Genomic DNA, 15064 nt, shown 5'->3' on the forward strand with positions numbered 1-15064 from the left:
AGACGTGACCCAGCATCCCTTTCTGTCCAGGTCTTCCCTGGGACAAGGCTGGATGCTAATGGGTGTCATTGTGTCGCTTGTTGTGTATGCATCTGGCTGCAGGAACAGCTGTTTGTCCTGGGTGGTTTTGGCACGCGAGGGTGCGGTGCAGGGTCAAACCCGATGTCACATTGTTCTGACCCAGTGTACTTCTGTGGTGGCCTGGTTACAGCCGGGACGACCGGTCTGAAAGTGTGCTAATTGCATGTTTGTGGCCAAAGGGAGGCAGCGGTAGATTTAGCATTGCAGGCAAATGGATGGAAGGATGGGTTTTGCTGCAGCTGCAACCCATGATCATGGTCATCTATAAATGGGCACATCTCTGTTTAGCGCTTAAATGGATAACAGAAATCTTCTCTGAACCACAACAGTAAGATCTCCTGCTGAGTAACTAGAGCTTTGAGTCAGCAAAAGACAGAAAATAGAGGGAATGGTAAAAAAAAATGGCCATAATTAAGGCTTGTTTGATAGACAGAAATTTTGTGCTGTTTGTAAAAAGTTGTCTATTCACACAATATGATATAGTGGCTGTAAATTTAGCAATGTGTGCTGTGGAGTTTGTACAAATGTCATGACAATTTAAGTGCTATTTTTAAAAAAAAGTCTAACCTCCTTTTTTTGTTTTTTTCTTCTCTCTGCAGCGGAACCAGCAGACCTCTTGAAGATTTTAGATTTTCACAGTTTACCTGAGGGTGTTAAAAAAACAACGGGTTTCTGCTCACATAGGAGGTCAACACAAGGACCTGATGTGGCTTACAGAGTATCCAAAGACGCCCAGCTCAGTGCCCCCACCAAACAGCTGTATCCAGGTGAGTATCTGACTCGACACACGGTATCTTTGTACCTCTAAGGCTACATCCACATCCATTGGGTTAGTGCGTCCCCACTACTCTGGTGTTTTGGAAGCCCTAAAATGTAGACCTTTGAAAAAACTACTGACCCCGTTTTAATTTGGAAACCCATTTTCGCTTCCTAATTGGGTGTTATCAGTCACAACATGTCAAGCCAAAACATTATAGCTCTTTCTACGCAATTTTGGTAATTTTATCCTTTATGTGTGAGTACTCCTTTCCCATTGCCATGGCTTCCTCAGACAAAGGATAATGCTCCTGGTACCACTCTAATATGTCGCCGTATTTGCTTTGTTAGGACTACCAATCTGTTTGCCACCACCTTGACCACCTTATACTTGTGTTACTGTCAGTAACATTTCCACTTTGTTGTCCGTCTGAGCAAAGAAATGTTTCTACTTGAGGTTAATCACTGCAGATGTTTTTTCAAGACCTTTAAGTTATCTAAAAAGCTCTGCTTGGCAATCTTGCCATCTGGTCAGCTCTCTGACCTTTCACCCCACATCATAGTAAACTGGGACTACAACATTTAAACGTGGCTGGAAAGTAATTTATATTTGCTCCCACCTAGCCTGTTCCTGTCCTTCCCCTCAAGGCAAGAGTTTTATTGGCTCCTGTAACTTGATTATTCATGTCAAGTCTATCTTTGGATTATGAGATTTTCCTGCTGTTTAAGTTTTCTCTCCCCCTTGAACTTGTTTACCCCTTTACTAAAACACAAAGTGTATGTCTACAGTTTGTACTGTAAGCCTTACACATGTAAAGAAATGAGAGCACATCTGGACAATTCTGGTAAATGAGTTAGTCTGGTTGCTTAGTCACAAACATTGAAATGTTGAAGATAATTTAAGGATGGATCAAGATAATGCGTGCTAATTCCCCCCTTGAAAACACACACCAGATGCATGAGAAATCCAGCCCTGTAATATTTAATGTGGTAGGAGGAGCTGGGTGATGGAAAAGCAGTGAAAATAGGGGTGGTAGAGGGGAGGGAAAGTCTGGGGTTCCACTTTTTTGCCTTATTCTATTGTGCTGACGTGGCTTTGGGTTACTGCTTTATGGTGCGCTGCAGTAGTACTTTGCTCTCTCTCCTCCCTCTCCGCCGATCTTTCCTCGCTTTTCTCCCTCCTTCTCTCTTTATTTTCCCTCAAGCGCCATAATTTTTCTCTCTATCATTTCTCCCACTAGACTGCTGCTGCCATGCTCTGTTTTCTCCCTTTGTGTTTCATCTAAACTTTGTCTTGTGACACATGCTGTGCTCCCTTTTCTGTATACTTTCTTTTACAGAACTTCAAAACTATAATTGTCTGACTCAAACAACCAACCTCTGAAATTATTGATTGGTTTTCCTGTAGCTTAAAGATATAAAAAGGGAAAAAAAAGAGCAGTCTTGTACTTTAGCGCCAGCGAAGAGGGAGAGATAATAACCCTTCCTGTGAGCTAATCTTCCACAAAGCTTAGATTGGATGACAGCCCCATTCACGGTCCTTTGAGATGTTGCATTGGCCTCAGTGGACCTTTGATCCGTGTCATGGCTCTTCTTTGGGGCTTAAAGCAGAGCCACAGAGCTCCTGCAGCCTGCGTGCCCTATCACGCTCTCCAATCAAACAAATACTGTTCACTTTGAAGCTCTATGAAAGCAGAGCCCATATGAGTCTCTGTTTAGATACACATGCTGTAATTACACACATGCTACTCTGGATCATCCAAAATAACAGTCTTCATAAAACAAAGCAACTTGGAGGAGTTCATAACAGGCACCACATAGTCTTAAGGTGCAAACAGAATAACTAGCTGTCTGTGGCTTGAAGGCCTTAAAATCTAGTCGAAGCGTCTGTGATGTGGTCCCTCTCTTGCCTCAACATTAAGAGAATGTACAGCTAATATATTCCAGAGGGCTGCTAAACTAGTGAGATCACTTTATCCATCTCTTTTTTCCCCTTTAAGTAAGTTTACTACTAAGTTCTGCCTTTGGCCCGAAGCCTGGAGCCACAATTTGCCTAAATTATCAACCCAGCATCCTGCCTCCTAAAGGTTAGAAAAATGCCACATATAGAAAACAAATGCATGCAAACATGCCTGTTTTATTTGGACTATATTGTTGGTAATAAAAACCACAGTAGTTCTGATTGAGAACACACTGGCCCGTGACCCCATAACCACAGACAGTCTGTGATGATGTGTTGGAAAAGAGCAAGCGCAGACATGCAATCATTAGGCAAGCATGTGGAAGGGATGATTCATTTACTGAGGCCCTGAAAACATAAGAGTCCTTTCTTACCTTTATGATGTGAATGAAAAATGAGGAAACAGGACGATGAAGCCGCCGGTCCTCTTTAACTTTTATGCCACACACTTCCCATGTCTCAATAGGTTATTGTCATTGAGCAACGCTCTCTGTATCCAGATAAATCTATGAGAAATAGCATGAATACAAATTCAAATTGCCATAAATCTCTGGCTGTAGCGTTGGCATTTTGTGCACAAGAGTTTTCCTCTGTGTTGTTTGTCATAATTAGCCCAAACAGCAAGGAAAGTATGATGCAGTGGCTCTTACATTGCCACTGAATGGGGTTAGCTGTCACTTGGCATTCATGCTTCTGGTCTGGACTGCTGTGGCTAAATGGCAACGGCCATTCAGTGAGGGCCCTCTGTTGTGGCCTACAGTGAGATTCAAATGGCAAAGCTAAAATCACAAGCTGTAAAAGCAGTAATAGTGCCTGTATTTATTATCTTAGAAGATATTTCTGTCCCACAGGCACAGTATAATTTAATTTTAGCAGAACCACGCCTGTATTTGGGGCTTATTAATAATCTGTTGTATAAAATTCACAGTACCAAAAAAACCACAGTAAAGTGAGATGGCTGTTATTAGAAATTCAGTTTTTCACTGCAAAACACAAAAAGATAATTAACACAATGATTGCAATTATGGGATTCTACTGCACATGACATGTAGTAAGTCAGGATGTATGATAGAGAACATTATGCCAAATTCTGATCACCAGTCAGTCATTATAGCTGATGCAGATAATAATAATTGTTTGCTGTGGCTGTCTCTGTGGTATCAACTAAAAGATTAGAGTCTGCTGCACTTTTACTCACATTACTTCAGGATATGCCATTTATCAGTCATAAATCATATCATATTGACCTCCGGCAGTGGGAGGTGAGGACAAGCAGAGGTAATCAGAGGTGGATCATAAGGAATAAGTTGCCATTGATCCAAGTGAGCTGTTTCCAAAAAAAGACACATGATTATACATAGCTCCATCTTGAACCACACAGAGCTTCATCATATTATTTGGGCCTTGAACTTGACACACAAGCTAGGGCTGAGTATCATTAAAAAAAAGTGATACCAGTGCCAATATCAAAACCAAAACCCTTGAAGTGATACCAATACCAATAGAGCACTTCACTGGATACTCATTATGGGAGTGGAAGCATTCAGTTGGATAAAATGCCACTAGACGCCACAGTTGTTTTGGTGGCATCGCAGCCTGCTGAGCAGCGCTCGACTTCACCACACCACAGACTGCATGGGATTTTAGCTGCTGTGGTAATGGGCCAATCACAAGTTGCAGTAAATCGAAGAATGCTTGTGGTGATTGGCTGGGTATTGTTTGATGGAAGTTTGGATACTTTTGGTTCTGGGTTATTTCAGTAGATACCTATTAAGTTTAACATACCAATACCCAGCCCTATTTGTATTCTGCCTTTACATTAGAGCCACGTACATGTAGGGCACACACATCCATCTTCTTTTCTCGCTATTTGTATCTGCTTTCCCCATGTTTCTCCTTTTTTTGCACAGGCACACTTGCTGTCTCTGCAGCAATGTGCAATCCCATAGGAATGCTACTTGCCTCATACAGGAGGGGGTGATTTGGACACAGCGATGACTGAATGACCCATTACAGGACACAAGACTTTCTACCCCATTTACCTGCTTGTATGCACACTGACAGATGGTGAAGAGAATCAGTCAAAGTGCTGGCATAACTCCTGCCCCTCCCTGACTTATGAGGCATTCTTAGCGAAGAATGTCAAATATCAACAAATTGTAGACAGGGTGGCAAACCACTCTCTCTGTCTCTTTTAACTTGTAAATAAGACCTCTCTCGATCAACTCTAAAGTTTTAGTCCTCCCACAGGATTGTCCAAAGAAAATGAAAGCTCGCTAAATCACACTTGAGATTTTGTCAAAATAAAAACTTTAATTGGTTATTTAATCTCAAGGAGACTGCTAGGTCGTGCCTGATTGGCCAGTTGAGTTGTCTGGGCTCGTCTCTGAGTCTTTCCCAGACCTTTTTAGTCTGACACTGATCATGGTGCTGCCAGTCAGTGTAAACTCCCATGACTTCTGGCACCACAACCTTTCCATTCCAAACCATGTCCACACACACACACACACACACACACACACACACACACTAAATGAGGAATGAGGTATCTCTCATCTGGTGGCCTGAAGGAGCAGTTTGAGAGACACATTCCAGAGAAACCTGATCTTTTCTGAATGACACCCCCTACACACACACATACACACACACTTTGCTATGAGGTCCTGAGGAGAGAGTGAAGAGGAAGGGTCACAGACACAAGAGAGCGCTCATTTCATTTTTGTCCTCTTCTCATAATCAGTTTCCTATTTTTGTTAACCTCCTACTTGGAGTTTCTCTAAGGGCATCTAAGTCCTTGTAGTGATTGCAGGGAGGACAGGACACACTGCACAAATCCACAAATGAAAAACCTTGCTGTGTAAATGCCACTTCAGTTCAGACACAGTGAAATTCTCAATCTCTGCTCTCTAAGAAGTACTTTAATTTTGAAAATTGGTCATTTCTTTCCTCCCCAGCTCCCTCTTCCTCTGTGCCATGGTGTCCCTTTTGCCCCTCAACTGACCCTTGACCTTCACACAAACAGCCTTTTCTGAGCCAGCACTGAGTCATTGTCTCTACAACAGACATGGCTCATGCAACAGGATGCAGTGACAAACTTCCCCCATCTGGTGTCTTTTTCTCTGATATTTCCCACTGTCCTTTTTTGTTTGCCTCAGAACCCTTTCATTTCAAGATATTCTGCCTTCTCAAGCCTTTATGTATCTGTCACCAGACTCCTCCATATTAGGTTTTTGAGGGGCTATCTGTCTTTTCTTCATCTTTCTTATGCCCTCCCTCTCTTGATGTCTGCCTAACACCATCCTGTCGGAGCATCTGTCAATTAAAGCAATCTTTCTCATATGATGCCAAGCTGAATTCCTGTGGGAGCACACTGCCAAGGCATGTGCTCTCCGCATGATGTGATTTGATGCCTGGCATTAATGGAGGAGTCATAGAAAAAGGCACGAAAGACAAGACAGTAAGACAAACAGATAGCCAGATGCTGACTGGGTGAAAGTCAGTGAAAAAAAGAAAGTATAAAGTGAATGGATGATGATAGCGAAATTTGGTTCAAGGGCTTCTCGTCTTTCTTCTTTACCTTTTCCACTATTTCTTCCTAACCTCAGGTTTCCACACCACATTCCCCTCTCAGGCGTCTTTTTCTCCACAGTCTCTGATTGGCTAGCCACTTCAATTTAGCATTTTCCAGCCTGTCTCCTATTATTCTGAAAATGGTGGCAGAGTAAGGGGATTTGATGGCTGCACGAGGTGCTACAAAACCACTGCAACCACAAACCCTTCCTCTCTTTTCCGGTCGTCTGGAAATCTCAGCTCTGCACATACTGAGCAGCAGAGATCTGCTACTGGAATCCAAGTGGTTTCTTTGGTCATATGAAATGTAATCCAGATAGCTGGTTTCTCTTAACAATCGTGGTTTCAGCATAGTCAGATGGAATCTGTGTTTTCTTTCCAAACTTAAAGATCAGAAAGCTCTGTTTGCCTCAAGTGTAGTCTGACCTCAACACCAGCGAGTGACAGTCTCCTCAGATGGTTGGAGAGGCTGCCCTCTTTCTGGGGTCCTGAGAACACCCCACTAAGGGAGTCTGTGGGGCAGATGTGCCCCACACTTGAGCAAAATGGTGGAAATAGTTGAGGCTGCAGGGTGGTGCAGGTTTTATGTGTTTAAATACCAAAGTATTATTGGTATTTCCATTTCCATACTTCAGTGTCTTTAACTTTTTCTCCTGTAAATTTTTTTTTACTCCTACTTCCTCATCTCCAGCCCTCTGCTGGAGCGTCTCGGTGTCTGTTAAATCGATCAGCTGTAGAAAAAGAGAGAAGCGGAGTGGAGAGGTTTGAAGGATGGTTCGACAAAGTCTCCCAGGATCACATGCTTTTGTCATTATGCTTCTCATCCTGTGCTGCACTGGAAGTGCTCCACTTTGCACTTTTGCTGCTAACTTTCTGGGGTTTTTTTTTCCTGAAAACCGGCTAGTCTGCCAGCCACCTCATTCAGATTAATCCTATCCTGTTACATTTTGGGCACTCCACAAATCACTAGTGTTTCCTTTCGGCGCTCAGAGCTCATCTTCCCAATTCTTCCAATCTAAATTGACTGCTGTAACTTTCCTATCCATTAGAAGTAAAAAATAATTCCTATACTCCCTCTTGACACCAAAGAGCGCAGTCTGTCGCCTAAAATAATAATAAGATTACAACATCTTGAACACAAACATAGTTTTTCATTCCTCTTATGATGATGAATGGTTTCTGCTACTTATAACTCTCCAAAACTTCTCTCTCTCTGTCCAACCCGCCAACTGTCCTGCCAGGTGATGTGTTCCCGGAGGATTTTTCCATCTTGGCCACAGTGAAGCCCAAGAAGGGCAGCCAGTCCTTCCTGTTGTCTGTGTACAATGAACAGGGCATCCAGCAGCTCGGACTGGAAGTAGGCCGTTCTCCAGTGTTCCTGTACGAGGACCACACAGGCAAACCCAGCCCTGAGGACTACCCCCTCTTCAGAGGAGTCAACCTAGCTGACGGAAAGTAGGTGCACTTGCTGCCGGCTTAACGAACATCCAACAATTATACAGTACACCTTTATAAATGCCCATTAGACAATTTGTTTGAGCGTGTCCCCCTCTAATCAGAGTCCAGGTGGATGTGTAAAGGTTTGATGTTGGTTTATTCTGTTAAGCACCTGGCCCAGGTGTCCCTTTTGTAACAGATTTGTTAGTGACCTTGTGATTTTGTACATTTGATCCCTTACACTTACAGGGACAGTTCTCTATATTTCCTCTTACCTGTAGTGCTATTTATCAGACTAGATTGCTGTGGTGTGATTTACTGAATGTTTGAGAAATCGGCCTTCGGAATCTGCCTTCTTGTCAATGAAATGAAAATCCTCTAATGCCATACACTTGGCTTTTGATGCTCAATGTACCAAATAAACCGACACGTTCTCATACCAAGTCATCACATATTGCCGCTCTGATAGTGGCCTTTCATGTCTACGTATTATGTGCTAAGTATCTCCTGCATCTGCTGTTGAGTTTCCGGGATGCTGCATCCAGCACCAGGATGTCCACAAAATCACATGGTAAGGTTAAGGCAACAAAAGCACGTGGCAATCAACACCGTGACGTCAAAGAGAAGACATGGCTAGGTTTGGGCAACAAAAGCACATGGTTAGAAATAAACATCATGGTTCGGCTCTACTTTCATATGGGAAGTGAGATCCTTGCTGAAAGTGCGGGGTTTGTTGGACCCTTCACCACCCCTCCTGCCTGCCCTATAGGGACTTTCCAGCTTCCTATATTATGTCGTTGCAAGCAGCATTTCAACGTTACACCGTCCAGGGTCTTATCCTACTGCTGCAACAGGTACTATCTGGCTGCATTATGAATGGACGCTGCCCATCTGCTTACCGTACTGCCTCAGCAGGTGCCATTCAGCCGACTGGCGGTGCATCATAAAACCTTGAAAGGTTTGGCGCGGCTGCATTACAAAAAAAGATGGCGAAAGATAGCTTTTTTGTGTCTGGTGTCTGACGCTGAAATAACTGACATATCGGCAGGCTGAAAATATTTAAAAAACTCATTATTGATGTCTCTTTTCACAAATCATTACCTGCTTACTTAAGATAACCCGCAGACCCTTTAATGAGCAATTTCATGTAGAAACATGGCCCATGTCCCATGTGTTAACATGGAGGGGGCAGGCTTTATGACCTATACTGCAGCCAGCCAACAGGGGGCGCTTGAGAAGTTTATGGCTTCACTTTTGGGAAGATGTCATGTCTTCCTTTTCTTCTTACACAGTCTGTTTAGGCAACTCACAACAAAACTGTCTATAATAACAAATAGCACTACAGGTAAGAGGAAGAATATCTTCTTCTTTTAATCTTCTTTTTGGTGGGCAGAGTGTAGAATTTTGTTTTGTTTAGACCACCAAAAGAGGCCAAACACAAAAGGGGCTCTCAGTAGTGTACCACTGAGTAAGTGGGCAGCATGTAACCCAGTATGTGTGTGAATTAACTTCACCTTCCCTTCCAGATGGCATCGAGTGGCCATCAGTGTGCACAAGCAGACCATCACCCTCATTCTGGACTGTAAAAAGAAGACCTCCCAGAGGCTGCTCCGAAGCGCCAACCCTATCATCGACACCAAGGGAATTGTAGTATTTGGAACTAGAATACTTGATGAAGAAGTCTTTGAGGTAGGCATTAAACTGAAACTCCTCATCTGCATGCTTTTAATGGCATTATTCTAGAACCTGTTTTATTATTGCCCCATTTAGGACTGTTTGTATGTTGAGTCAGTGTCATTTTTACCAGATGCACACCAGTTTTCCACTCAGCTCTGTCCGTTGGCACATACCTGTGTGTGAACTGATTGTGCCAAAGGGGGATGAGTGAATTGATTTATAGGTTTGACAACTGATCCAATTTTGAATCTCCTGTTACATGCTATTTTCAAGCTTGTAGTAAACAAGTCTGCATACCAGACCTTTTTGTGGATGATACTCAGGCCAACTTGACTTTGATTTACAACAAATTAGACAAAAGCAGATGAGATTCTCCATCCTAACTACAGTAGAGACACATGTGGCTGTGGTGCAAATGATGGTCATCCCCAGTTCCCATTCTGCACGCCATGGCGCATGGAATGGGGCTTGTGGCAGCGGCCACATCCTCTGTAGATGTGTGGATTTAGCTTGTGGAGCCCCCAATGTCTGATCCCCGAACCTCTGCCACAGACAGACACACAAATCAAATTTAATTTAAGGTGCCACATATTCCACATATTCTGCACAAGAACATAATGTCCCTGCATTCTGTGTCTGTTTCCAACTCTGCTGCATTTGTTTGCTGTTCAATTTTGCATCTGTTGTTGCTGCTTTGAAGTTTGGCCTCACCTTGGCCACAAAGCAGTAACATATCAGACTGTTATATTTCTGATTGTGGTTTCATGTCTGATTTCTTTCTCTGAATTGGCTGCAACATTTTTGTTTACAGAGGTATTAAAGAGGTGGTGACAGGTTTTCATTATTAGAACAGGGGCTTAACTCCTTCCTCTCTCCTCTTTTTATAAACACTTTGTGGCTGGAGTTGAAGATTAATGTTAATCTGACAAGTGACAGGCAGCCTTTTGGGGCTTCTAATACCCAGAGATACCTGATGTGCATCATAACGTGACCTTTTTTTAACTTTTACCTAGCATGAAGAATCAGAGTTTAGATAGCGCCTTAAATGAGCTTTTGTGGGGATATTTGTGGCTCTTAAACATGACCCCTGTGAGGGACACACACACACTAAAACGCACACAGAGAGGCACAAGGCACAAGGAATAGTGTTGTCTTTGTCCCGTCAGAGTTGTGCTTGTTTAAAGGGGGATTAGTCTGTGAGGCTGAGGCCCTCAATAATAATTAGTAACAGAGGCTGACTGATGTGACTGATGCTGAGCCAGCTGACCTTTAACCTCACTGCTGCTCGGCGAGAACAGACAAAAAGAATGAAATATGACATCACTCCCCCCCACAATCCCTAAAGTTGGTCTGCCAAGCCATGGGGGAGATGTATATATGATGGGATATAAAACTAAAAGTTCTTGCTTTCATTCTAAACCATTAATCACAGCCTCACAACCAAAGCCAGATTTCAACAAAGAGTATGTATTGTACTGTATATGTATGCATTATTTCCATAACAGTGTTAGATGTGGTTCATGAGTGAAGCAGGAAAGTACAACACTATTTTATACTACATGGATTATGTTCATGTCTTGGCAAATTGTTGACTTGTACTATTTAAAGAGGCATAAACACCAATGTTTTTGGTGTGTGTTTGTGTGCATGTGTTATAGCTATTATTTACCTAAAGTCTAATCACCACCAGTAAATTCCTCCAGTTGCCAACAGGATGACTGCATTTATTCCACAACAGTTGTAATTCTGCTGTAGTTTTATTACTGCCTGTAGCATGCTCATCATAAGATCTCGGTGATACAGGACCAATATTAATCTTAACCCAGCTATCAGAGCAGTGGTAACAGCCCAATGGTTACCGTGGGAACAGACAGATATTTTGTGTGAGATGTTTAAAGCCCTCCTGCTGTGCGTCTGCCAGTCGGGAGACAGGACAGGCTCCAGTGCGTGCAGAAAATGGAAAATATGCCACATAGTTTCCAAATTATGCTCAGGCTGTGCTCCTTTTCCTCCTCTTACTCCCTTCTCCCCTCTGTAGTTTAGTCTGATCCTGTGTTGACTTTTGCCAGAGTCAGTTACCAACCAAGAGGTGGTGAGCTTGAAAACACACACACACACACACACACACACACACACACACACACGCGCGCACACACACACACACACACACACACACACACACACACACACGCAAATGTATGTGATTTCACCGGGAGGCCAATTAATTCAGCTGACAAGGCAAGGCTACAATTTCCAGTCAGTCTTTTTAGAAAAACAGCATGTAAAGTGGGAAATAATAAGAACTGTCAATTTTAGAGAGCTGTTTTTGATTTGATTTCTCACACTAGACTTCCATGAGTCATAAGGGAGACTGCTAAAAAAGAATTTCCTTTAAAAAAAGATACTGAAATACAGCGGCAAGAAGCAGATAATCTGACTTATGACACCTTTACATTACAGTGAATGGTGTGTTTTGTTTCCCTACAAAGCTCCTTAGAGAAGCGTGGGCCTTTTCTTTACATACAGCAGTCAGGAGACAAGTAGTACTTATATGCTGAGGTGGTTTGTGGTTTGGTTTCTGACATGGTTATTGTGGTCACAGAGAAAGCGTCTACCCTCTATAAATGCCATAATGTTATTTTTTTTTCTTAGCAGCTTGCATAAGAGTAGTGTAGCGTGTGCCAGTAAAGACGATGAAGGTAATTAAGGTGATGATTATATAAGAAGACGGGTATTTTACTTGGTAATCAGTGCTCATCTGTTGCAAATGAAATAGTAATTAGTTCTTCATAATGACTGTCATGTACATGTTAAGGCATTAAGAGCCAGTTTCATTAGTTAAATCCAGCTTTTAGTTCAGTGTTGTTTTTCTTAACAACTGTAGGGTTATGGGTGTTGAACGTGTGTATTTTCAGTGTGTTTCAATCCCTGTTGTTGAGAATTTAGGGCCTGCTTGACATAGTACATCTGCAGAATGTGTCCCTTGATTTCCCTTTTCGCTGTTCTTTCCCCCAGTGAGTGTGCCAAGAAAAACCAGAGATAATTTAATGCCCATCCCTCGGTTCTAAGTAGTGAAACAAATGGCTGTGGTTGGTTTGAGGGATCACAAATAGGACAGACGGACCACTCGACCTCACTCAGAGGGGACCACAGGGGACCTTGAGTGAATCAAGGAGCTGTGCAAACACAGCACTTCTTGTCTGGCCTCCATTGTTGAAGCTGAAGCAGAGCAAAAGCATCCGAGTCCAGCATGAATGTGGGTGATCATATAGTGTAGCTTTGCTACATAAAGACATGATTTTGGCATATTAAAGAGTCGGAGCAAGGGAGATCAAAAGAACAAGATGTTCAGGATTGAGAGAGTGCAGAGGGAAGCTGGAGCAGTAGGTCCGGGCAGTAGAGCCAAAACTTTTGGGTCATACTCTGGAAAGAATGAGGAGCTCTCTCCCCACTGATGTCAGTCTTGGAACAGCAACCATACCACATGACATCATCCAGAGGTTTCCTTGGTATCCGCTGATAGGCTGTCCCAGGCTGATGGTCTGAACGAGGGGGAGGGCGGGGGGGTGAACATGCATGTGCGTGGGCGGTAGGGGGGATGATAAGTCTGGGAGGATGGGTAAGAAAGTGTGATGTGCTTCAGAGGAGGTTGATCAAGGATAAAATATATTGAATAAAGGATTAGGAGATGGAATGCGTGGAGGAGTTAAAGGCAGTGTGATAAGAGTAAGCAGAGCAGTGCGAATGGTCTGGAGGCGTTTAACTGAGCTGAGATGAAACTTGTTGTGTAGCTCCCATGGTGCAACCAGAGCCAGGAAAAAGTAGTAAAAACATGCAACACATGCGCTTGATGCTCGTTAAGAGCTTTAATATTGTTGATGGCATGATGAGTTTTACACATCCTGTTTCCTCATCTTCACCTCAGCACTTTTCTTCTTCGTTTCCTGCCAGTCACTCAGCACCCATTATTTACAGTTCACATGTTTCATTCATCGAAGGTAAAGATGTATCCACATTTCCATATTTACAGCAGATTTTCCAAACTCTGAATCCGATTTAAGCCCATTTTGGCCCAATGTCTGAGGTAGTAGTAAAATCGGATTGACTGATGTTTCCAGGCCCTGAGTGGGCTTCTGTTTTGTTATTTGTTATTAGCAGTAGCTCTAGTAAAACTTTTTAATCAGTGGTTTCATAGTATGGCTGCTATTGAGGTTTTTGAATGAAGTTTCGAATGTCTGTCGTATTTTTATGACATCATCACCCTAAAAAGGAGAATGCTTAGTGAGATATAAACATGTTGTAAATTTTGGAAATGATTACATTCTATTTTTGATCAATTTTGTCTTTTGGACTTTGGAGTTATTGGAAATGCATGGATCACATGAGTTGGAAATCCTATGCAGCCACAACTGGAATTTAATTATATAAATAGTATAGTACTAAAAATATTAGTATATCCTACTTTTTATCTGCAACTGTGCAGAAATGCCCTACCCCTACCCCTAACCCTTATACCCTAATTGAAATGATGATTTAGAATTCAAAGATCAACATTATGAGTGAAGCCTCAAAGCTCTGAACTGTTCAGTACAGCCCTATTCCTCAGTTCAACACTTTACACAGATGTACCTTGCCATTTTTTGTTGTAAAAACTACTTCTGGGTGTCAGAAAGCAGTAACATGTCTACCTTGGGTGGTAAATGGATGGATAATGGCTGGTCTCATGGAGCCCTATTAGGGGAGACCTGGAAATTTGATGCGCTGCATGGGTCCCTGGTGTCAGAAATATGAAGGGGTAGTTAGGCCCTGTTTCCACAAAACACTAAATTGTGTCTTGGCATGGTACATCGGATCTCAAGTGGACAATTCTGAAAAATGGTCTTCTAAATGGAGGAGCAAATTGTTGAGGATGCTTTAAGAGGCGGTCACCAAATCTCATTCAGAGGTGAGACCACAAATAAGTTCTTGACAGCACTGCAGGCCATTGAAACATGGTTTATTTTAGCAAACAGATCGGACAGGGTTTGGATGTACCAAGACTCCATCTTAGTCATCTTACAGTCAGTTGCCAGTTTATTAGGTGAATAGGTCTTAGGGCTGGGCAATATATTGATACTAAATTGATATCACGATGAGACTAGATACCACCTTAGATTTTGGACATCATAATATCATAAGTGTTGTCTTTTCCTGGTTTTAGAGGGTGCATTACAGTAAAGTCATTTTTTAAAGTCATTTAATGTCATTTTCTGAAGTTATCAGACTGTTCTAGCTGTTCCATTATTTGCCTTTACCCACTTAGTCATTATATCAACATTACTGATTAATCTCATTGTATTGTAAGTATTTCGCGAGGGCGCTAATAGTCAACCTTACAATTCCATTTTAATACCGATATCGAGGTATTTGGTCAAAAATATTGTGATATTTGATTTTTCTCCACATTGCCTAGCCCCAATAGGTCTTTCAGAGGTGTTTCTGTTATTTAGCGTACTCTCATTGATATAAACGAGGTGGACAAAATAATAGAAACACCTGTCAGTACAACTCAATACAATTCATCAGCACCACAAACTGTAGCCT

General features: G+C 42.4%; 1 protein-coding gene across 2 annotated transcripts in view; it reads left to right on the forward strand.

The window, feature by feature from the left end:
* col5a1 (procollagen, type V, alpha 1) overlaps nucleotides 1–15064 on the forward strand; it is a 91054-nt gene that overhangs the window by 21270 nt on the left and 54720 nt on the right. For both annotated transcript variants that reach the window (XM_049559963.1, XM_049559964.1), the window contains exons 2-4: nucleotides 681–848; nucleotides 7609–7822; nucleotides 9331–9493. In XM_049559963.1, coding sequence (XP_049415920.1) covers nucleotides 681–848; nucleotides 7609–7822; nucleotides 9331–9493 — 545 coding nt within the window. The remainder of the gene's footprint in view (nucleotides 1–680; nucleotides 849–7608; nucleotides 7823–9330; nucleotides 9494–15064) is intronic.

The sequence above is a fragment of the Epinephelus fuscoguttatus genome, linkage group LG18, assembly GCF_011397635.1.
Source record: "Epinephelus fuscoguttatus linkage group LG18, E.fuscoguttatus.final_Chr_v1".
Lineage (NCBI taxonomy): Eukaryota > Metazoa > Chordata > Actinopteri > Perciformes > Serranidae > Epinephelus > Epinephelus fuscoguttatus.